Source organism: Mobula birostris, chromosome 13, assembly GCF_030028105.1.
Source record: "Mobula birostris isolate sMobBir1 chromosome 13, sMobBir1.hap1, whole genome shotgun sequence".
Classification (NCBI taxonomy): Eukaryota; Metazoa; Chordata; class Chondrichthyes; order Myliobatiformes; family Myliobatidae; genus Mobula; species Mobula birostris.
This window is the reverse complement of record NC_092382.1, coordinates 61,478,744-61,503,875: the sequence shown is the minus strand read 5'-3', so window position 1 is coordinate 61,503,875 and position 25,132 is coordinate 61,478,744. Positions and strand designations below refer to the sequence as shown.

At 43.1% G+C, this 25,132-nt stretch overlaps 1 protein-coding gene across 1 annotated transcript in view; it reads left to right on the top strand.

Moving 5' to 3' along the window:
• The window catches only part of LOC140207964 (scavenger receptor cysteine-rich type 1 protein M130-like), a 43,100-nt gene extending 26,374 nt beyond the window's left edge, over positions 1-16,726 (top strand). The window contains exons 6-14 of the mRNA XM_072276498.1: positions 4,749-5,063; positions 6,813-7,130; positions 7,210-7,284; positions 8,725-9,036; positions 9,167-9,202; positions 10,694-10,810; positions 11,632-11,739; positions 13,662-13,772; positions 14,669-16,726. Of these exons, the coding sequence (XP_072132599.1) occupies positions 4,749-5,063; positions 6,813-7,130; positions 7,210-7,284; positions 8,725-9,036; positions 9,167-9,202; positions 10,694-10,810; positions 11,632-11,739; positions 13,662-13,772; positions 14,669-14,682 (1,406 nt within the window). The 3' untranslated portion in view covers positions 14,683-16,726. The remainder of the gene's footprint in view (positions 1-4,748; positions 5,064-6,812; positions 7,131-7,209; positions 7,285-8,724; positions 9,037-9,166; positions 9,203-10,693; positions 10,811-11,631; positions 11,740-13,661; positions 13,773-14,668) is intronic.
• Positions 16,727-25,132: the final 8,406 nt, after the last annotated feature.

Genomic DNA, 25,132 nt, shown 5'->3' with positions numbered 1-25,132 from the left:
ACTAGCACACAGCTGGTGCCTTCACAGTGCACCCCAGATGTAAAGTACATATTAAGCTCATCTGCCAATTTTGATCTCAAATTCCCAGCTCATCAGCGTCATTTCCCCGTGGTCTAATACGAGCGTTCATCTCCCTTTCCTTCTTCATACAACTGAAGAAAGCACAACCTGCGGTATCCATTTTTTTCATATTACTGGCTAGTCTGCGCTCATATTTCAAGCTTTTTTGTATGTATTTTGTTGGAATTTAAGAGTTCCCAATCATACATAGAAACATACATAGTAAATAGGTGCAGGAGTAGGCCATTCGGCCCTTCGAGCCTGCATCGCCATTTATTATGATCATGGCTGATCATCCAATTCAGAACCCCGCCCCAGCCTTCCCTCCATACCCCCTAATATCATCCAATTTCCGACTCAATTTTTCTACTTCATATACCATTTCCTTGGCTTTTATGCAGTCCATAACTTCTTTTTGCCAGACACAGTTGCCTACTCCTGCCAATTGAGTAGTTGTTCCTTTGTGTGATATATCTGTCCTGGCTGTCCTGCCCAGAAATTTCAGCCTTTTCTCATCTGCTGTCATCGCCGCCAGAACATTCTTCCGTTCCACCTGAGCAATTCTTAATTTGTCATTCGTGTAATTTATATATTCGGATATATAACTGAAGAAAACTGTCGTTCCATGAGCAGACCGGATTTCGGTAAATCTGATTTCGTGGTCGCCCTTATCGTACCTGCAGACGAGCAGACAAGCTCTATATATTTGGACAGCAAAGGGGACGTCGGGGAGGGCAAAAGCGACGGCTACAGGATGCTTCTCTTCGGAGGACTGAGCAGAGTTGAAGAACATATCTATGTATCTGAATGAAAACACCGAGGTTCTCACATACTTCACATAATTAATTATAGACGAGTGTGGACGTACAGAATCACTCAGAATCTTTCGCAAAACGAAAAATTAGATGAAACATGAGATTCGCAATCTGGCGAGGACCGGATAAGAGGCATACAAGACCGGTGAGCAAGAAAGTTACAGGTGGCCGTGGTACTTTATGCAGGAAGAAATGTAAAAGGAGAAGGGGATTTCCACACTTAGCATGAACCCCAGAAACATAGAAACATAGAAAAGCTACAGCATAATAACAGCTGCTTCGACCCACAAAGCAGTGCCGAAAATGTCCTTACCCTAGAAATTTCCTCGATTTACCTATAGCTCTCTATTTTCCTGAGCTCCATGCACCTGTCCAGGAGTCTCTTAAAAGGCCCTATCATTTTCGTCTCCACCACCGTCGCCGGCAGCCAATTCCAAACACTCACCATTCTCTGCGTTAAAAAAAAAAAAAAACAATTTACCCATGTCATCTCCTCTGTAACTAGCCCAGGCAACATCCTTGTAAGTCTCCTCTGCACCCTTTCTATGCTTTTCACATGTTTCCTGTAGTGAGGCGACCAGAACTGAGCACAGTACTTCAAGAGGGGTCTGATCAGGTTCCTATATAGCTGCAACATTACCTGCCGGCTCCCAAACTCAGTCCTACGATTTATGAAGGCCAATGCACCGTGATCTTACTTAACCACAGAGTCAAACTGCCCAGCACCCTGATTATCTAATGGACTCGGACCCCAAGATCCCTCTGATACTCCGTCCTGCCGATAGTATCCCATTACTACTATATTCTGCTATTGTATTCGATCTACCCCCCAAAATGAACCATCTCACATTGATCTAGGTTTAACTCTATCTGCCACTTCTCAGCCCAGTTTTACATCCTATCAACGTACCGCTGTAACCTCTGACAACCCCCCACACTACCCACAACACTCCCAACCTTTGTGTCATCAGCAATATTACTAACCTATCCCGCCACTTCCTCATTCAGAGCATTTATAAGATTCACGAAGAGTAGGGGTCCAACAGATCCCTGAGGCACCCCGCTGGTCACTGAATCCACAAAGCACTGTCCCCTTGGATCCCCTGTCTCCTTATTTTCTCATTAAGCCTTTCATCGTGTACTTTTTTAAATGCCTTGCTGAAATCCATGAAGGAAGCTCGACCATTTTGGACGGGTTTGCACAGTGTAAAATCAAGCGACGTAGTGGAGAAAAGCTCCGCTTCCAGATGGGTTCAATCCACTTTATGCCCGCTTTGACTGTCAAAACATGGACGAGCCATCAAGTATTCCCGGAGCCCCCGATAATTCTGTGATTCAAGTCTGTGAGGCTGACATGCAATTAGCGTTCATGAGGGTAAACTCACCAAAAGCATACGGCGCAGAAGGGATGGCTGGCCAACCGGTTCAGAATTGAGCTGATCAACTGCCTATCGTGCTCTTTCGCATCTTGCTTCGGCAGTCTGATGTGGCCACCAACTTCAAGTATACTTCACATACTGGTTTCTTAGGAGAACCTGATGATCTGCCTGAATAACTATCTGTCAGTTACAATGGCAGCAACAATGAGGAAGTGTTTTAAGAATTTGCTAATGTGACATATCAACTTCTGCCTCAGAGGAGAGTTGTCCGGCCCAAATTTTCCTACCGGAGCAATAGGTCCACTAAAGATGTCATCTCACTGGCTCTTCATACTATCCAGGATCATCTGGACAGCAAAGATACACACATTGCAGGATTGTTTCTTCACTGCAGTTCAGCATAAAATGCCACCATCCCCTTAAAACTGATCAAAAACTCGAAGTCTGTACCTCAATAACTACTTATACAATTGTATCCTGGACTGCAGACCCGGTCAATTTGTTCCCAATGGCAAAAACATCTACTCCAAAATCTCCATCAGCACAGGTTCTCCAAATGGTTGCGAGCGCAGCTCCGTGTTTCCTTCGCGTTACACTGTATGACAAAGTACAGCACCTCTGCCATACTCAGATTTGCTGACGACACCACTGACAAATTTGATGACACAATAGCATTTTGAAGGGATATTAAACGTCCTGAGGAGCGGTGTCACAGCACCAACCACTTTCTCAAAGTCAGCATGACAAAGAGGAGGTATTGAGTTCAGGTGGAGGAAACCACCGGTCCATGAGTCAGGCCTCAACGGCGCATCAGATGAGGAGAAGGTCAGCAATTTCAATTACCTGACGACCTGTCCGAGACTCAACACAGAACTGCAATTATAGCGAAAGCACAGCGGAGTCCAGAGATTCTTAGGAGATTTGTGTATCGGACTGCAAAGCGTTCCAGCGTGTGGTCAAAACTGCCCAGCGGATTATCGGCACGCAATTGCTCACTGTTGAGAACATCGGCAATGAACGCTGCCTGGGCAGGGCGAAAAACATTATCAAGGATGCATCTCACCCCAACCATGGACTTATCGCTCTCCTCCCAACCGGTAGGCGCTACAGGAGCCTCCGCTCCCGCAGTTATTTTGTAAATAACGCTATTCTTTGCATTTCAGGTGAAGTGCTGAATGCATTTCATTGGCTTTGTATCTGTACTCGGCACAATGACAATAAAATTGAAACTAATCTAATCTAATCTAGTTTCGAAGATTCGGCATGGTATTTATTCTGAATTTTGGTGAACACAACCCAGAGCCATCAAACGGTCTTCTTATGAAAAGACATTCTAGTGAACCTCCTTTGACGCCCTCCTTGTTCAGCAGATCCAATCTAAGATAAGGGGCCCAAAATTGCACTGATTACTACTTGTGAGGTCTCACCAGTGCTTCACATAGTCCCAAAATTACATCCATTGCACTTGTCTTGTTATCCACCGGCTCACACCAGTAAACTGTCGTCTGGAGAATCCTGCACAGGGGCTCCCAAGCCCTTCTGCGCTTCTTTTCTTTTTGTATTTTCTCTCCAGTTAGGAAACAGTCAAACCTTTTTTTTTCTACCAAAGTGCATGACCATACACTACCCAGAACTGTATTGCATCTGTCATTTTTGTCCACTCTCCTAATCTATATTTGTATTTCTGTATCGTATCACCTCCACAAATCTAACTGTTCCTCAAGCTACCTTTATATTGTCTGCAAACCTCTGAACAAAGTCATCAACACAATCATCCAAATCATTGGCACATAACGTGAAATGAATTGGTCCAATCACAGACCACTAAAAACACCACGTGTCACTGGCGGCCAACGGGAAAAGGCTCCCTTCATTCCCGATCTTTGCCTACTGCCAATCAGCGACTGCTCTGTCCATCCTAGAATATTTCCTTTAATACCACGGGCTCTAACTCGTTAAGCAGCCACATGTGCGGCAGGTTGACGATGGCCGTTTGAAGATCCAAGTACCGCAAAATCAACCGCTTCTCCTCTGTCGATCCTACTTATTATTTCTTCAAATAATTCCAACAGATTTGTCAGGCAAGTACATTTGTCAGACATGTGTTTGTCTTCTGCATTCTCATTGATAATAGATCCCAATACATTTACAAACACTGAGATCCGGCTAACTCGCTTGTAGTTTCCTCGTTTGTGCGAAAAGCAGGAAAATGGAATGATAGCAGATGTGGGAAAACGTCCAACTACCAGCCTCTGAGTTCCGTCCTTAATGATAGAAGCAACTCTACGTTTCTTCATATGTTGTATTCATCCAAACTTTCACATTTTATACTTGGATTTCAAACATTTTCAAGTTCTGGAATAATTGTTACAACGTGGCACAGCTCTTTTTAAGAGCAATAATAATAATCCCAGAATCATCTTTAGAAACGACAAGCCGCTGATGTTTCTACTTTCCAATGTATTGATTTACTTTCCATATTACTGTTTGATAGGCCACTTGCAGTTACGACTCTCCGGAAGTGAAGATCCATGTGCTGGTCAGCTAGAGGTTTATTACCGTGGATCTTGGGGCATGGTTTGTGACGACTCCTGGGATCTGGTCGACGCCAACGTGGTCTGCAGACAACTGGGTTGTGGATATGCTTTGGAGTATAAAACTCACGGTTACTGCGGAAGACGCCCTCCCCCAGTTTGGTTAGATGAAGTGAGATGCTCGGGTAACGAAACATTTCTCTGGGAATGTCCATCAGCACCATGGGCCGAACATGACTGCAGTCAAAAAGAAGCTGTGACATTGACATGCTCTGGTAAAGAACATTTCAATTTTCTTTAAATTTACTTTTCTTTGTCTGTGCAGCACGCCATGACTACGGAGATGTAATAAATAATGTAAAACCGGACAGGAGACGATTGGGCCAGAATGAACTGTCTAAATGTTGATAATGCGTGGAGCACACGTACGCAGAAACATTAAACTTATTCCCTATGTATCTGGAATGTTTATATTTCCCATTACTAATGTCATAACATTAATCATCCTGATTTCAGTATTGATTCTGCCTAATAATTCTTCTGCCGTCGCTCAAGTGCTTCCCCGTTTTCTTTACTCAAGCGAGGCAAATAAATAATCTCCAGTCTATGTATCGGTGTAGTTTGATGGTTGACTGACTGTTCACCAACTCGTTACACTACTCGAGGAGCTGTGAAAAAAAAATACTGCTAGGCGTTCTTACAAAAGATAGATTCAAATATTGATCCAAATTCCTTCGACCCGTAGCAAAGTGTTTCAGACTAAAATATGCAAGCGATTCTTAAATACCTGATCTTATGATGAAATTCAATTACTTAGCAAAGCAGTAGTAAGTTGCTGTGAACATGCGAGTAAGCAGGGCCATCTAGTGACTAGAAATAACATAGCAGTCCAAATCAGGAGAGACAGAATAATACAATTTATCAAATCGGATCGATGGAAATTCCGTATAATAAAATCCAAAAAAAAAAAAAAGATTCAAAAACATAGCATTGTCTTTCAATTCCCATTGTTTCTTTTTCCCCATGTTTCTTTACCTCTTCTTCTCACTTACTGGATTAATTGGGAAAAAAGTCAGGAGTAAAATAATATCTGTAAACAAAATCAACTAAAAGAGCCAACGGTAGAAATTTGATACCGAGACTAGAAGGCTGTAGTGTGTCCAGAGAAGACGAATATTCTATTGAGTTGTATTGCCGCAGAAAGGAATAAAAGACAGATAACACAATCAGAGTAGCTGTGGCTAAATGAAGTGGCAAAAAGCCAGAAGCTAATGTGAGGTCAGCTTTTCCGAATTCAAAACAAGGTGATTTGCATGCGATTAAATAGTGTAGGTGATTACATTAGAATCTCCGAAGATAATGCCTGGAATATATATTATATATATACACAAATAAATCCTAAAATCAGTTTTAAACACTCTTATCGAATCGGGGGATAGAATAAATGAAAATAATATTGTAATTTCGCCTTTATTTCATCACAGTCTGTTACTAGTCTGGATTTAGTAGGTGCGGTCTTAAGAATGAGGTACTGAGGGACAGTCAAAACACTTAACCACGTTTTTTTTTGCCCTGAAGAGCAAGTGGCGGTTTCTGTCGGTCAACATATTTCCAATGTCTCAATTCATACTTTTCGTTAAGGACAGAGGATGGACAGATTCTCCCTGCTCATCATACTTCTTCCTTAAATGAATTCAAATATTTACCATTCTCAATTGTTGGTGAATCCGATAAGATTCCAGTATCAGACGCTCGATCTTCTATTCCTCAATTTTCCGTCACTAACCCGTACCCTCCTTTCAGTAATTCAGCACAATATATCACTCCGTGCTTCCTGGGTTCGTTTAATTTTGCTAATCAATAACTTCCTACTGAATGTGCTCATTTTATTTTTTTATCTTTGTTCTACACACACACACACACACACACACGGCTAATTTCTGTTGCAGAAGTAGAAAAAAAACGCGTTTCCCATTGTATGCTAATTTTGCGACAACTTTTGTCTTCAAATGCATCCTTATCAGAGCACAAAAAGTTGCGCCTGCAGGACGGAGGTAGTCGATGCAAAGGACGAATTGAAGTGTGGTACAACGGGACCTGGGGAACAGTCTGTTCCACGAACCTTTATGGCAAGTCTGCAGAAGTGATTTGCAAACAAATGAAATGTGGACCAATGAATTCTATTTATCCTGGCTCATATCAATTTGGAAAGGGACGTGGACCTATATGGTTGGATGAGATTGAATGTACTTCACACGAATCGACCCTTTGGCAGTGTCAGTCGCAACCGTGGGGAAAACACCAGTGTGACCATACTGAGGATGCAGGAGTTGCTTGCGAAGGTAAATAAGACAGTCTTATATCTATTTACGTTTTACATATTTATGTATAAATTCGTCAAAATATTTATTTTGTCAACAGAAACCAATATGACGGAAGGAATCACTGAAAGAGGCTGCTTGCAAGAAAACGCATTCTCCTCTTTCCCTTTAAAAGGTGACGAATTCGAAAACTTCTTTGCTGAAATCAGAAAACCTTGTATTAATGCCGCTATCAGAAAAATAAATTTCGTTCCTCTTGCCCTCTACGAAATTGGGCGCGCATTGACCAGAATCCTGGTTTCCCACGACTCTGTTGAGCACTGCCAAAGGGGAGTGAATTGTGACGAATTCCATGTCCAGACAGAAGATAGAGGGAGTTAATTGGAATTCATCGGGAACATTTGTTATCAGGCAAGATTATAAATGATATGCAGGAATTGTCTTCTGACCAGCTGGGCGGACTTGGGAATCGGTATTACCTTGGAAGGAGGGAAGTGAACGAGGGAAAGTATGGAGATAGTCAAAGGCGAGAGACATTGTTGATTTGGATAAAACAAATGAAGTAAATATATGTAAACCGCAGGATACATAAAGACGATTGGGCTATTGGGCAATATAGAAAGATGAATAAAGGCTACGATCAAAAGATAAAAGATATCTATTTCGTTGGAAATATGAGAAAATGAGAGAGCAAGGCAATCTGTAATACATAACCAAAATAACACAAGTGGTTAACTAGAGGGAACATAGGACGACGTATATATAACGCCCACAATTTATGGTTGGAGTTGAAAGATGTGCATGAGCTGTATTCGAGTGTTTTTTGTTTCGCCGGTATGAACTGAAGACAAAAAACAAACTGGCTGACAGTGAAATCGGTTTTGTCCTTCATCATGTCTTTCAGCATTTCATGATGAAGTATGAGTTGAAGAGCAAGGTCTGTGACGTAATGCCTTCATTAATCGGACACTAATGATAAGAATAAGATATATTGCCTGTTCGTTCAACAAAAAATGGACTTCATAAACTATTTGTGGATATGAAAAGCAATGATTTCATATCATTTATGTTTCCATTCGTCGCATTTCAAGAAGCATGTGGGGTTTATAAAAGAGATTTACTCAGAGTCGGCCTGGATAAGAAGGAATGGAAACACTTGGGACTCATTCTGCACCTAAAATGAGTCCTAATAGATACGTATCATTAGGTGAGACAGGCCAGGTAGAGAGTCTAAACCATTGTAAAAAAAAATCAAATATTACTGGACGTATTTAAGGTGACAGATGACGGCTTAAATGAAGTGGTAGAGGAAAACCTTTATTCGTAAATTGAGAATGATATTGCTTGGAGCAGATTTTGAGGAGTGATAATAGAAATATTTACAGTTATCGTGATTAAAAGGCTTTCAGCTGGAGTAGGCAAGTGTAAATATTTGAGCGATATCGATTATGTGCGGCAGAAGAGAGGTGGTATAATTTGGCAGTGTTGGATAAAGAAATGGTGGGCCGAGGTGCCTGCCCTTGCGTTCTATAATTAGTTCTATTTTCTCTCTGACGAACTTCAGATTCCCAGACTAATTATTAAATAAATCTCAATTTTATTGTTTCATGCCTAGATGTTCCATTGCGTCTTGTTAGCGGCAATCACAACTGCTCCGGAAAGCTTGAGGTCTGGTTTAATGACAGCTGGGGCACGGTGTGTGACGACTCTTGGGATCTGGCTGATGCCAATGTCGTCTGCAGACAGCTAAGGTGTGGCCTTGCTCTCTGGGCTCCAGAAGATGTTAAAATGACCCAGGCAGCCGGTCCTGTCTGGCTTGATGAAGTAAAATGCACGGGAAGTGAACCTTTTCTGTCCAGCTGTCGTTCCTCATCATTTGGTCAACACGACTGTGATCACAAAGAAGATGTCATCGTTCTTTGTTCTGGTATGCTCTGTGCTTTGTCTGACATTTCCAATTTCTCTTCAAATGATTTGTTAATTTCGGAATGAGAAATATCCAATATAAACACCAATAGAGATGCGTTTTCTGAAACTTCTTTGCAATATGTACACAGGTTCCAGAGTGACTCCTACTGAACGCAACAATTCAGGTATGGATTTTGACGCTTACATTTCGCATCTATGCTGCAGATATCAAGAATTGATTATTCGTATTTCCTAATTGCTGAGTTCACAATAGATACTTTAGAAACTGTATGGGATCCTGATCGTCTTCTCAAATATTTTAAGCAGGAATATGCAAAATTGTTAAAAACATGATCTCCACTCCCGGTCAGACATTTTCTGTGAATCAACTAGTTGCTCGTCCAATACTCTTGAGAAAGTTTTGGTGTTTGCAGATACTAAATATTAAAGTTCAAAGGAAATTTGTTACTAAATATCCATATATCGTCATATACTGCCTTGAGATTCGTTTTCTTACGGCATTCATTGTACATGTATAGAAACGCAACAGAAACTTTAAAGAACTACTCAGAAACAAGCGCGGAAAAATAACAAATAGCAAAAAGCAACTAAGTACGCAAATGCAAAATCAGAAAAAAATGTCAACAAGTTGATCAGTAAAAAATAATGCTGAGAACAAGAGTTATGTAACCCTTGAAATAAATTATAGGTTGTGGAATCAGTTTACCACTGGAATAATTGAAGTAATGCACCCTATCAGGAGCATGGTGGTTGAGAGGTAATAATTATTTCTGAGCCCAGTTGTGAGGACCCAAGGCTCCGGTACATCGCATCAGTGAGAAGCGAGCATGGTCTGATGATTACTTAGTTATCCTGCGAAGGCGCTGCATATAATGTGTGCTCAACGGCAATATAGTTGAATAATATGTCGGACCCGAAATAGTATTCGAGATTTGGTGACGATTTGCAACAGTGCAAGTGCTCAGTCTTATTTTTGGACCCTGCATGCACCCGTGCAGGAAGAAATAGTAAGGGTATAAGATCCCATTTCCTCAGTATTGCTCTGCCTTCATAAAGACCAACCTCGCTATGTGGGCCTGGCGTATAAGTACATAATTGGAATGAAAATAATTCCGCAGCTGCTGGTTACAATCAGAGTGTCAGTGATAATAATCGGCAGCTTTCCAATATTTTCTGAATTCATTGAGTGTACACTTAACCGTGTACCATTACTAGCTAAATCTCTCTGTGCTGATTAAAGGCGGTTAACAAGAAATGCAAGGATAAGTACGATGGAATATTTTTTTTTCCTGGAAATGTTTTCTTATAATTAAACTCACCTTCCTTCCTGCTGTTTCAATCCAGCAATGTGCGGGGAAATGGAATTTGAACACGACGTTACTTGGGGTGTTTATCCTGATCTGATACCAGGTGGAGGAGAGAAGGTTTATTGTGCTGGGAAATACTTTTGACATATCAGGCTTTATTGTGAAATAGTCTTTGTGTCTCCGCTCCGCTCTTTCTGTCATGAAATACATAGGGATATAACTTTTAAAAATCGTGATAACTGAATGTATGATTAAGTTCATTAAAGATCGCTCAAAATTTCGTTGCATTGGATGTATAGTGTTTGTTTCGTGTTTATCGAAATACATGTTTTTATTTTTCGTTTTAAGATTTTGGAAACTGGACCCCATCCATCATGGTCACTGTCTGCATAACCCTTGGATCTGTATTCATCATTGAGTTATTGATACTGGTGACGATAGCAAGGAGACGGTCAGCAATCAGTGGTGAGGGCCAATCTTCACATCGACGTTTTATTGTGACGTTTTCAGTTTTTTTGGGGTTTCCCAAAACATGATCTTTGTGCAAACATGACTAAACTTAAATATGTTTTCATCGCTTTTGTTGGGAATTTATTTGCCTTCCGTGGGACATTTGTAATGGTGGTTTTCACTGGCCCTTAGTGATCGTGGAGTTATGATAAATTTTCATTATGTAGTAATGGAAAATGGTTAAATCTGATTTGTTAAGTGGCTACCTTACTGTGTATCTCACTGTAATACATCCATGCTCTGAACACCTGGAAGTATAAATTTCAAGAATCTGCTCTGTATCCTCGAATATTCTGATTCGGTTCTCCCAATCGAAGTAAGAGGAGGCATTTTCCCCATTCTTCATCATCTTATCATTTCATCATTCCATATTCACGATGCTGTTATATTTCTTCAACACAGCCAGGCTTTCTCTGTCATGTTCTGGAGTGACCTCTAAATTTCCATCCTGTCTTCATCCACTACCATTAATGATGGCATTCGCATCTATCTAATCATAATATTAAACTTGTCATCGATTCAAATGTGATGTGTATTCACTATTAAACAATAATCGGAAATATGCTCATTATTCCGTACCCTTCTTTTCATCTTTCTGATGCCAAACTTATTCGGTTGATTGGCCAGAGGCATCATCCACACATCGGTTGATTCAACGATCACGTTCACTAACTCTTCACCTTGACTAAGATCATTTTAATTAATTTTAGTTTAAGCATAATGTTCATGTACAAATTCGTTTATGCTGATGTTCATCCCCACTCTCTCTTTATTAGATGCACTAATGAGTGGCTATGGATCACCTGTTGACTTTTACCAAGCAATTTACGAGGAAATTGAGAATATTCCACCATTCAAGAAATTTACTGAGATGCAAGGTTCAGGTGTGTAGTATGACACGGAATCCGCTATGCACAAATTGATACCGTCTCAATTCATCCAATATTGGTAACAAAATCAAGCAATAATAATAAAACACACACACACACACACACACACACACACACACACACACACACACACATGGCTGTATAGGAACTTCAGAAATGAAATTGTAACAAGAAAAATAATAGTGTGATGTCATACAATAAACACAAGAGATTCTGCGGATGCTGAAAATCTTGAGCAAAGCACACAATGTTCTACTGGAACTCAGCAGATCAAGGTGCACCTATGGTGGAGAATGAACTGTCAACGTTTCGAACCAAAACACTTTATTAGCTCTGTAAAGGAGTTACAGAAGCCAAAATAAGGAGATGGAGCATGGGGAAGGAGTACAGGTTGGCAGGTGATAGGCGAGACCGGATGAGGGGAAAGGAAACCTTATGGCACGTGAGAAATTAAGTCAGAAGCTTCGAGGACATAAGTAGATGCGGTAAGTAGATGATGAAAAGCCATATAGATTGTTCGACGGCACAATAGATATGAATTATGAAGGATGCTGAGAACCAGGTATCAGCTGTCTGAGTGTGGAGTCTGGAGTGGTATGATATTACTCACGATCAACGTACGGAAGCTCAATGGATAATAGAAATCTGAAGCATACTCTGCCAGCATCTGCTGATATAGTCTCCAATATTTCAGAGTATTAGAGGCATTTCCTTTCTTCTTTCCTGAAATAACTCGCACTTTTCTCAGCAATTCCGAATTCTGAACTTTTCCCTGTTCGCCAGTAGAATGCAGAACGGAGAACATTGAACATCGAGCAACATGGCACAGTACGGTTCCTTATGCTCACGGTGTTGTGCCGACCTGTTAACTTACACGGGATCAATTTTGCTCTCCCTTCCTACACATTCTTTAGTTGCTTTCACATAAAGCAATGGACCACATGTGGCCACATAAAAGTTTCTTAAATGGCCCTAATATATCTATCTCCAATACCAGCGCGAAAGGGCGTTCCACGCTTTCACCCCTATCTATCTAGCAAAATTACCACTGACAACACTGCGTTCTTTCTTCGAATCAGGTTAAAGGTAGCTTCCTCATATTAACCACTTCCGATCTGGGAAAAGCCTCTAAGGAGGAAAGGTCCAGCTCGAACAATCTATACTTATAAATTGTTGCCCCTAGTTCGGGAATCATTGTGTTCAATCTCTTCTACACTATCTCTGAGGATTCATACCTTTCTAAAATGAGCTGCCCAGAACTGAGCGTGATATTCTGAGTGTGGTTTAAGCAGGTAAATTATGTCGCTGACTATCCTCTCCAATACTTTACCCACCACGAACTATGGTTCACTCTACCAAACTTTCCAAGGACGTACCGACTCACATTCTTGCACGAAGACATTTAACTAGGAACTTGAACTATTTTCCCTATAAAAATGTTCTGCTAATTGGATGACGACTTTAGTCACTTCAGCTGATTTTATTTTTGCTTAATATATCGACTGAACTGTAACCGATAACATTAACTGTCTCCACTTAAAGGAAGGCCGGGATAAATACCTTTGCATTGTATTACTTTATCAATCTATCTGTCTTTCTATCTACATATTTCCTCATTCTCCTCCAGCAGGCTTGTCTTAGTCACCTTCATCCGTCAATGAAAGCGTTAACAAGAGCAATACACAAACGAGTTAGCAATAAAATCGATTCCATAAACACATATCGATTGTTTCATTAGCAATTGAAGGCGGAACGCGCATCTTCCTTTTCACTTTCTATTGAACGGTATTCAACGATTATGCCATTTAAGGTAAAGATGATACAGTCATTGACGCGATGATTGAATGATGTGTTCATTACAAAAACAAGAAAAATACCAAACAAATACCTTGATGATCTCTTTCATTGAATTTTAGTTACTGGATCCATTCCTTCCATTAATGAAGCCGAATATTACACCAACGACTATCTATATAGTGCATGTCATGATCTACAAGACCCTGAAGGGTTGTTTTCCAATATTCATGGTCAGTCCACTTATTTTCATTTTGCTCTACTTTGGTTCAATCAGTCTGTAATCATAACCCAGCAAAGAAAATTGTCCTTCTATGTGTGTATTGATGTGATTGAACAATCTCGTGGTTTTGTGAGGATCTTGCGTTACAGGAAGAGTGTTAATGAAGTCTGTAGTCAGCATTCAATTTAATAAATCATTGATTTCCTCCTTTTAAATTACTTTGAATTATAGTCCTTTAAAAATGAAATAAATGAGCATGTTCGGAGTATGAGAAAATAGTTCATCATCCCAAGTAATTTGTTGTACAGCGGCAATCGGCAGAAATAAAGTTTTATATATGATCGCTCCATGATCTGGTTCCTGACGATCGCAATGATGTTGTGAGTGACATAATTTATTGCTCAGACTGTGTGAACGTGACGGACAGTGGTTGTGTTGATATTCTGCTACCCTGAATTGCCGATATTGTTCAGAACGAACAAGACGAGTTCTTTCCTTTCTTCTAGCCTATCCACAGTAACCAGAAATATATATTCATTGGTTGCCTTGTATTTTCTGATGTATTTTTGTGTCTGTTTAACACTCTGTTTCCAAAAATACATCAAGTTTCCGTCAGTGGCCTATGAGAAGCTCTGTTTTTATGCGTGCAGAATATGATTTCCAAGGTTAAAGCGAATTTTGTGACATTGCACACTCCACATGTTCTTTTAATATGCTACTTTTTAAAAGTCGAAGCGGACTGGTTGTGTAAGCCAGAAATATTGCAGACAATCTGTCGCCAACAATGGATGTTTCAAAGAAATTGTTTGTTTTGACTCCACATTGAACATTGTTCCAAAAGTTACTTTGTTTGGTGAAACTGTGTTTTTCTATTCAATTTGATGCCCCTCATTTTCGCTCGAACAGAGGCCCAGTCGTAGATTCGCTTGCATCTGGCTTTCCATGTTTTCTCTTCGACTGACAGCAATGATGAAATGACCGACAGCACACCAGGATTTCCAAATCACTTGCAGCTCGAATCGTCGACGGTTCATTCCCATACTTCACATCAGCCCGTTGAAGACCAAAAAAAAACTAAATGTGCTCTCTTTTGCTTGCACTTTCTATATGTTATTGTCTGTAAAGTACGCGGTTGTAGAATTGTTCAATATATACACAATAAAGGGTGCGGTGCTCAAATATTAGCAGCAGACTATGGAACTAATATAATAAATGCGGGAAGAATTCCATATGATTGTTTTGAATTAAATTGTACATTTATATTGAGGTAGCATACTTTGGCGATGCTTGTAATCCATCTTAAAGTGATTGCTACTTTCAGTGCGATTACTTTGCTACTTAAAATCTAGATACCTTAATATATTCACGAAAACAATATTCTTATCGGTGTTGGCATTTAATTGCAATCCCTTTTATACAACAAGAAATAACTTCGAAGTATTTGTCAGGTCAAATTTATAAAAAAGTGCACAACTTCTTCTACTATTGAGAGTATTGATTTTACATTAAATAAAACGAACAACACCTGATAGCATGTCATTTCCTCCTATCCAGAAAGATAAATCTGCAGATTTTCATATTGTTATTTTCTATTGCTCTATTCCCTCTAACGGACGTATTGATAAAGACAGAGAAACACGGAAATCTACGGCACATTATAGGGTCTTTGGCCCAGAGTGTTGTACCGATCATATAAACTGCTGTAAAAACTGCTGAGAATTTCCCTGCCGCAAGGCTCTCTATTTTCCAAGCTTCATCTACTCATCTCTCTTGAAAGAACCTATTTCATCAGCATCTCCCACCTTTGCTGGCAGTGCATTCTGCTCACCCGCCACTCTCTGTGTGGAAAAACATACCCCCGACATTACACATGTACCTTCTTCTAAGCACCTTAAAACTATGCGAACTCGTTGTAGCCACTTCAGCTCTGGGGGAAAAAAGTCTCTGGCTATCCACACGATCAATTCCTCTCACCATCTTTTACACCTCTATCAGGTCACCTCTCCTTCTCCGTCGCTCCAAGGAGAAAAGGCCGGGTTCACTCAACCTGTTCTCATAAGGCCTGCTCCCCAATCCAGGCAACAGACTTGTAAGTTTCCTCTGCACTCTCTCCATAGTATCCACATCTTTCCTGTAGTGAGGTGACCAGAACTGAACGTAGTACTCCAAGTGGGATCCAACTATAGACGTCTCTTGCTGCAACATTACCCCAAGGCTCTTGAATTCACTCAATACCACGGTTGATGAAGGCCATCACGCTGTACACCCTCTTAACAACACTGACAACCTGCACAGCAGCTTTGCCTGTCCTATGGGCACGGAGTCCAAGCTCTCGTTTATCCGTAACACTGCCAAGACTGTTATGATTAATGATATGTTTTCTTCAAATTTGACCTACCGCAATGAACCGCTTCACATTTATCTGAGTTGAACTCCACCTTCCACTTCCCAGCCCAATTCTGCATCCTATCAATGCCCTGCTGTAATCTCTAACAACCCTCTGCTGGGGTGAAGGGGTAAATACGGGTATAGACGAAGAACAATGATTAATTAATGATCAATCACTTTATGGGCGCCTTAGCTTACTGTTTTGGACAGTCAAGAAGAAGCTTTACCCAGCAACCGGTGACGTACTAGTCATTGTTGTCTAAAGACAGGCAAAGGCTCAAATAAGGAACTATCTGATCTTGCAGAAGCAGCTCAAGGTACAGCTAAATATGGGAAGTATAATGTAGGGGCTAGGATGTTCTGGAGAAAAGGGGAAGGGTCCAAATGAGGAACTGAGGGGCTAGCTTTGGCTTAAAATAATTATAACTAACTGACCAATGATTATTTTACATCTAATTGTATCTTAATATGTGATTAAAATGATTCTAATATTATCTAAATTTGTAATCGTAAGATTTCCTGCTACCTTATCAATGTTATAAATTGTGGAGAATTGTTTAATTCGAGGGCAGTGTCTGGAGTGGTTCTTTTGGGAAATCAGTCTGTAACTTCCCCCATAGCATGCTATGAGTAAAGAATAAAGATTTGAAAAAGAATTACGTGTGTTAGTGTTTTTTGTAGTACATTTGTTTTTGCATCGGGTCCGATCGAGTACGACAATTTGGCGAGCCAGCCAGGAGTCCAAGACGAGGTCAGAGGTCTCGTGAGACGGCGTCAGCGGTCGACTCGGTGGCGGTGACGTGAGACAGGTGGGCCCACAAGGTAAGATTTACCTTGACCTCTCTCATTAACTGCCCACCCTGACGATCCCCTCATCTGGCGGCTAATCATCTGACGGAATCCTTTCGAAACCTGAGTTGAGGATCGTCCGAGTACCACAGTTTAAAAGAAGGGTTCGAGTCCCCAATGAGGTATAAGGTAAGGTAAGGGGTTAGAGTCCCCGACAAAGGTAAGGTAAGGGGCTAGAGTCCCCAAAGAAGTATTGAGAATATTAAAGCCTGCCGGTGCTAACAAATTGGGCAGCGGATCATTGGAAGTGATCTGTTACATTTTCTTTGAGTGTGTTACAGCAAATTGGTCAGCGGGTTAGTGGCAGTAACCTATTACGTTTTGGAGCTGGTAACCATTCTAATTGGCGCGGGGGCGGTGGGTGCGGGGCGTGTAGCGCAGTAAGTTGACCAGCAGAGGGCAGAGCGGACGTTTGGTCAAACACAGGGGAAGTGGCTCTCCTCTGCAATCTGTCCGGATGCTGTAAATACGTTTTGGGGAACATTGTGACAATTTGCCTGTCTCAGCACCCTGCTATAGACGGGTTGTTAAGAGGGGAAATACCCCACGCGAAGGTCAGGACGTTGAAGTGGATGCAGAGAGACACAGCACAAGATTAACGGGGAGTAGGGGTTATAGATTATAAGGTGGTATAACCGCACTGTGGAGTATCAGCACGCAGCCTCAGGCGGTTTTTAAGAGACGAAATCCCCCACGCGAAGGTCAGGACCCTGAAATGAGAGTGAGAAAAGGAGGCGGCTGACCATCCGATTAGGAAACATGGGGCAAACATTAGATAGGTCTGTAAATAACACGCCATTGTTTAAACTTTGTAAAGATGACCCGGAGAGAGAGAATGATTACCGAAGGCATGATATTGTGCAGCCTATACAACCGGTGGTCCCTACGATTTTAAGCAATATTCCACCGGATTACCAAGTTTTCACTATAGTTGATCTGCAGCATGCGCTTTTTGCAATACCCTTTGCTCCTCAGTCACAGTACCTTTTTGCATCTACCTTTCAAGACCAGCAGTACACTTGGACTAGGTTACCCCAAGGACCTGTGCACTCCCCCACCATTTTTCTCACAGGTATTACACAGGCAGCTTTGAGATTTACAATTACCCGGGGACTCTACGGTAACACAGTACGTGGATGAACTCCTACTGGCAAGTCCGTCAGAAACCTCAAACGTGCAGGACACCAATACGCTTCTGAAAGCTCTGCATTCATGACGATACCTGATCCCGTCCCAAAATGTAAAGAGAGCCCAGCGGCAAGTGAGATTTCTGGGAACCCTTTTGAGTGCAACCGAAAGGCAGCTCACCCCAGAAAGGGTAACCCCAATCCCTGTGACGCCCCTGCCATCTACGCCAAAAGTCATGAGTGCCTTCCTTGGGCTGGTAAACTTTTGCAGACAGTGGATTCCCAATGTTGCTCTGTATACAAAACATTTGAGTCCTCTGGCTTCCCGTACGCTTAAAGGGCCCCTAGGGCTAACTGAGCAACAGAGAGAGGCTTTCAAGGAATTGAAAAAATCCCTCTCGAGAGCTTCGGCTCGTCCGTTCCAGCTTTTTGTGAATGTTTTTGATGGCTGCGCCACCGCAGTGCTCACTCAGATTAATGGAGATAGACGCAGGCCCGGTGCCTATTATTCCACTAAGTTAAACCCCGTAGCGCAGGGATTACCCCCCTGTTCGCAGACGCTCCCGGCCGTTCACTGCCTAGTTACGGCTGTTTCCAACATCACCCTCCAACAGCCAGTTACAGTGTACTCGTCCCATACCATTGTAGCGCTACTGACCACCCACCAAACCCAACATCTTACTCAGTCCAGACTAAGCCGTTATGAAATAGCATTACTTAATCACCCACTCCTCAACTTTGCATACTGTGATACCGTAAACCCTGCTGCATTTTTAGAGACGGCCTCCGTTGCGTTGACTGAGCCTCCTCATGACTATTTGCTATGGAACTATTTTCTCACCTAACCGCGTCCCGACCTCTCAGATGCAGCTATTCCAGGGGCCACAGCTCACTTTGTACGTGGATGACATTTCACGGTCTCTGAGACAGGGGAGCGCCTCTGCGGCTACGCCGTTGCCGACGACGACCGCACGCTCCAGAGTGGCACTCTCCAGCCCCCAGTTTCTGCCCAAAAGGCAGAGCTTGTTGCTGTCATACGAGTCTGCATCTTAGCCAAGGACAAAAAGGCCAATGTTTATACAGATTCCCGCTCCGCATTTGGGGTGGCCCATGACCTTGGACAGCTCTGGGCGCCACGAGGGTTCCTCACCCGCTCCGGGACCCCCATCCAGAATGTCATGTATGTAAGGAACCTCCTTCAGGCCATACTCCCCCCACCCCCGAAAAATTAGCCATTATTGAATGTTCTGCTCATCTAAAAGATGAATCTGCAGTGACTAAAGGAAATAACAGGGCCGATTTGGCAGCCAAGCAGGCTGCGCAGGAGGCAACTGCGATAGTTTTAACTGCAGAGAGATTGGCCTTCACCCTGACTAAAACACCACGAGCGCTGTGTTCTGCAGACAGGGCTACAGTTCAAAGACTCCAGGGGGACGCCCCTGATTCAGAAAAAAAAAACAACTTTGCAAGACACAGGGATGTGCGCATTCGGTGTCCACGGGCTTCTGGCGTACCCCAGTTGTCCAGGTCTGTATTCCTGATGCATTGCTGCCTATGATGCTCGATTGCTTGCATACGGACACCCACCTTGGCAAGGACGGAATGAGTAATATTTTGCTCCGTACATGGTGACACCCCAGGCTGGGGGAAGCTGCTGCAGCAAAAATACAAGCCTGTTTGATTTGCCAAAAGACAAACGCGGGAAGGGGAGTAAAGTGTGCCGCAGGGAAAACCCCTTGCCAAGTGGTCCTTTTGAATGTATTCAGCTTGATTTTATCGAAGTACCGCGTGTACACTGTTATAAGCATTGTTTAGCGATTGTAGATGCGTTCAGTTGATAGATTGAAGCCTTTCCGACCACCAATAATAAAGCTTCCACGGTGGTAAGGTCGTTGCTGACAGAGATTATACCGAGATTCGGAGTGCCCAGACAAATAATTTCGGATAATGGCTCTCACTTTGCAGGAAATATAAATAAGGAACTATGCGAGGTGCTGAGCATCGAACCGCAGTTTCATTGTGCTGACCACCCGAAGGCTGCAGGAACAGTGGAACGGGCCAACGGCACCCTGATAAACAAGCTGTCTAAGTTAATGTCCGAAACCGGACTGAGTTGGCTGAAGGTCCTTCCGCTGGCTTTATACCATATGAGAATTACCCCGTACTCCACTACAGGGGTATCTGCAGCTGAAATTGTTTATGGGCGTCCTGGAAGGAGGACCCCGTGGGACGCTGACATGCAGCCTCCCGCCCAAATTGATCTAAATGTCATGGGGGACGAATTGCAGAAGTACTTTCGCCAACTAATATCCTCTCTAAAGTTTCTTCACTCCCAAGTACAGAATACCCTTAAGGAGCCTGGAGGTCAGGGAACAGAGTGGCCGGAGTTGAAAATTGGAGATTTGGTACTGATCCGGGATTGGGAGCGCTCCAAGCTTGGACCCCGGTGGAAAGGGCCATTCCAGATACCACTGCAAACACCGACGGCCGTTAAGGTTCGAAAGCACAGCCGCTGGATCCACCTAAGTGATTGCAAACGATGGGCTCCGCAGGTGGACTAAAGACTGTTATTCGACTTTTCGCTGTTATAATTGCCCCCGTGGCATGAAGCCTGGAGGACATTTCTTTTATAAAGCTCACATGAGTTTGCATGGAAGCCGTACTGCATGTTATGCTTTGGTACAATCTGGAGAAGCATTGTTTGTTGATAACCCTTCAGTGCTAAATTGGGCAGAAGATGACTTAATAGTGGAGGATAGATCAGGGGCTGGATGTAAAGGGGGTTCAGGGGAAAGTGTCGTTGGGGAGTGGGGAATAAGAATGCTGGTAAGGGCATTGGGAATTATACCTTCTGTTTTGCAGGAGAAGGGGAGGGATGCGTCCTTGCCAGGGTACCCAGGGAGATACCTTGCCTGAAGAAACATTGTCCGGACCGCCGATGTAAGATAATCCAGGGAATATTCTCTTGTGAATGTATCCACGAACAATGCGTGCCCCTCTCTAAGGGAACTCAGTTTGTGTGTGGATATTGCAATGGGACTCGTGTGTCAGCAGGTTCAGAGACTTTTGAATAATCTTTCCTAAATCTTCAGAAGCACTTGTCGTATGATAAAATAGTAAGTTACAGAATTACTTGCTACAGGGCCAAGAGAGGATATGTGTTATTGTTCAATGGCACCTATGCTCCAGCTACCATCACACTGCCTAACCTCTTTGCAGTGGGAACGATCGGACCACTTTCTGTTCCCTGCCCTCAGGCTGCCCACGTTCGACGGCGACTGACAGCTCGAGCCGTGAGTAAGGAATTCTGTGCTGACTGGAGGAGTCCCGTCGCTCTGGGCTCTTCTGTGGGCTATGGGTTCCTGAGAGCGCTCTCTCTCTAGGGAGTTCGGCAGGAACCATGGCAACGATGAACCGCAAATACATCATTTGTTGGCTGGCGGCATTGGGGAACAGTACAATGGAAGGTCTGGAGGCTGTTAACAGAGAACTGGTAGAGTTGCGGCTTTACGCACAAAAGACCAGGTATGCAGTGGACTATCAGTTGCCCCCACAGGGAGGGGTGTGCGTAATAGTCAGAGACAAATGTATCACCCATGTCACTGACGAATCATACAACGTGACCCATGCCATTCAGTCAATGAAGAAACAATTGGATGATTTCAGGCAAGGTTCGGGGAAGGGGGACGGCTGGTTAGGATGGTTACAGGGAGAATCATGGGCATCTTATTTGCTGCATGGGCTGATTATTCTTATTGTTATAGTTATTGCCTGCTGTGTGATGATGACCTGCCTGAATGCTGGCTGCCGACTTTGCACGGAGAGACTGATGATGCTTCGCTTGGTCCCTGTTTAATTGTTCATCATAAAGTAATAAAAAGGAGGGATGATAGAATGAAGGGACAGGTAAATGGGGGAAAAACAGAGGACAATGATTAATTAATGATCAATCACCTTGTGGGCGCCTTAGCTTACTGTTTTGGACAGTCATAAAGAAACTTTACCCAGCAACCGGTGACGTACTAGTCATTGTTCTCTAAAGAGAGGCAAAGGCTCAAATCAGGAACTATCTGATCTTGCAGAAGCAGCTCAAGGTATAACTAAATATGGGAAGTATAGTGTAGGGGCTAGAATATTCTGGAGAAAAGGGGAAGAATCCGAATGAGGAACTCATGGGCTAGCTTTGGCTTAAAGCAATTATAACTAATTATCTTACATCTAATTGTATCTCAGCGTGTGATTGAAATGATTCTAATATTATCTAAACTTGTAATCGTAAGATTTCCTGCTACCTGATCAATGTTATAGATTGTGGAGAACTGTGTAATTTGGGGGCAGTGTCTGGACTGACTCTTTTGGAAGATCAGTCTGTAACTTCCCCCATAGCACGCTATGAGTAAAGAATAAAGGTTTGAAAAGAATTACGCGTGTTAGTGTACTTGTGGTACAATTGCTATTGCATCAGGTCGGATCGAGTACGACACTGGGAGATCCTGCTTTCTCCGGCGGACAGAGCGTAGGTGTTCAGCGAAAGGATCTCCCAGTCTGGGTCGGGTCTCACCAATATATAGAAGTCCACATCGGGAGCACCGGACGCAGTATATCACCCCAGCCGACTCACGGGTGAAGTGTCGCCACACCTGGAAGGACTGTCTGGGGCCCTGAATGGTGGTAAGGGAGGAAGTGTAAGGGCATGTGTAACAATTTTTCCGCTTACAAGGATAAGTGCCAGGAGGGAGATCAGTGGGGAGGGATGGAGGGGGGGGGGTACGAATGGACAAGAGAGTCGCGTAGGGGGCGATCCCTGCGGAAAGCAGGGGGGTGGGTGGAGGGAAAGATGTGCTTAGTGTTGAGATCACGTTGGAGGTGGCGGAAGTTACAGAGGATAGTATGTTGGACCCGGAGGCTGGTGGGGTGGTAGGTGAGGACCAACAGAACCCTATTCCTAGTGGGGTGGCGGGAAGATGGAGTGAGAGCAGATGTGCGTGAAATGGGGGAGATTCGTTTGAGAGCAGAATTGATGGTGGAGGAAGGGAAGCCCCTTTCTTTAAAAAAGGAGGACATCTCCCTCGTCCTGGAATGAAAAGCCTCATCCTGAGAGCAGATGCGGCGGAGACGGAGGAATTGCGAGAAGGGGATGGCATTGTTGCAAGAGACAGGGTGAGAAGTCGAATAGTCCAGATAGCTGTGAGAGGCAGTGGACTTATAGTATATATCAGTAGATAAGCTGCCTCCAGAGATAGAGGCAGAAAGCTCTAGAAAGTGGAGAGAGGTGTCGGAAATGGTCCAGGTAAACTTGAGGGCACCTCCCCCTCGTACCCCATCCGTTATTTATTTATATACACACATTCATTTTCTCTCTCTCCTTTTTCTCCCTCTGTCCCTCTCACTATACCTCTTGCCCATCCTCTGGGTCCTCCCCCCCTTTCTTTCTCCCTAGGCCTCTTGTCCCATGATCCTCTCATATCCCTTTTGCCAATCACCTGTCAAGCTCTTTGCTCCATCCCTCCTCCTCCTGTCTTCTCCGATCATTTTAGATCTCCCCCTCCCCCTCTCACTTTCAAATCTCTTACTAGCTCTTCATTCAGTTAGTCCTGACGAAGGGTCTCGGCCTGAAACGTCGACTGTACCTCTTCCTAGAGATGCTGCCTGGCCTGCTGCGTTCACCAGCAACTTTGATGCGTGTTGCTTGAAATTCCAGCATCTGCAGATTTCCTCGTGCTTGTGTCATAGTTGAAATGATGCGTTATTGCTAGTCCTGGGACTAATTACTGGGTCCTCGCTACACTGTGAGCTCGTTAGCAAAACAGATCTGGTTCCTTTGAGCTTATTAAGGAACTAAATCAGAAGAGCCGAGGAGTTAATGGAAACGTTCGAGCTGGAAAGGAAATTCTGGGAATAGATTTTAGGTGGAACCATGCGTCCATGAAGGTCACATCGGCTGATTTTTCCGTCACGTTTAGACAACAGTGAGAAATGCTCTTGAAGAGCTCTGACTTGAGGGCGGCGGGCTCGGTGTTTGAAGGTAAGTTTACCTCCTGTAGTTGCTTTTCGAACAACGTAGGCGCTAAAAGTTCTTTAGCCAGGAGGAACGGGGCAGCGGAGCTGAAGTCCCGTGAGCTCGATTATAGGTTACGCAGATACATTGAAACGGCCTGTACTTGAATCATTTTTAATAACACACCCATCTAGCAATTACAATAAGAAAGCAGCTGTCTTCACTCACACAGAGACAACGTCGGTCAGAACTACCTTCCTGCCGTAAACACGCTTATCATACCCGAACACATTCACGCATTTTTCAGATTATGTAATTCACAGCCTCACGATCTACTTGTTTCCTAAGCGAGCCTGCTTTCTCGGCCTAGGAGATGCTAGAAGACAGGTCATTTTAATTGTTGAATTACATTGCGCCACTCTGATTTGTTGACTACAGTTCACACTAAACTATGTGTCGCTGAGTGGCACGGATAGTTGGTGGCCCTTTATTATTCCGAACGCCCTGTCTTGGCACAGGGATAAGATAAGCACATCAGTACTTGCGTAAACTGCATGCAGAATATTCAAATTAATGCATTGTGACGTAAGAATTATGCAAGGATTACATCATTTACACATAATGTAATGCAAATCCATGGATAAACGTCCCCTCACCTTCGTGGTTTCTGATTGAGCCGAGTCGTTTTCGTTCTCCACCACTGTCGACGTCCGGAGTCTTTTCCTCAGCGGGCATATATAGTCCAAATCAGAATGCGACCAATTTTATTGTTGTCTGCCTTGGCGTTTAACAGAAAAATGAACATTTCCCTGCTGGAAATTTAACTTTTTATCTGTATTATTTCCTATTATTCATTCACCATGGATTTGATTTCGCTTCTTGGGGCCTTTAGCTTAAAACTGTACTCGTCCACCAGCTGAGCAGGTGTATTCACAGCCTCCGCTACGGTCATTCCTCATGTCGGCCCTGACACAGATGTACCTATCCCTACTGTACACTCCCGCAAAG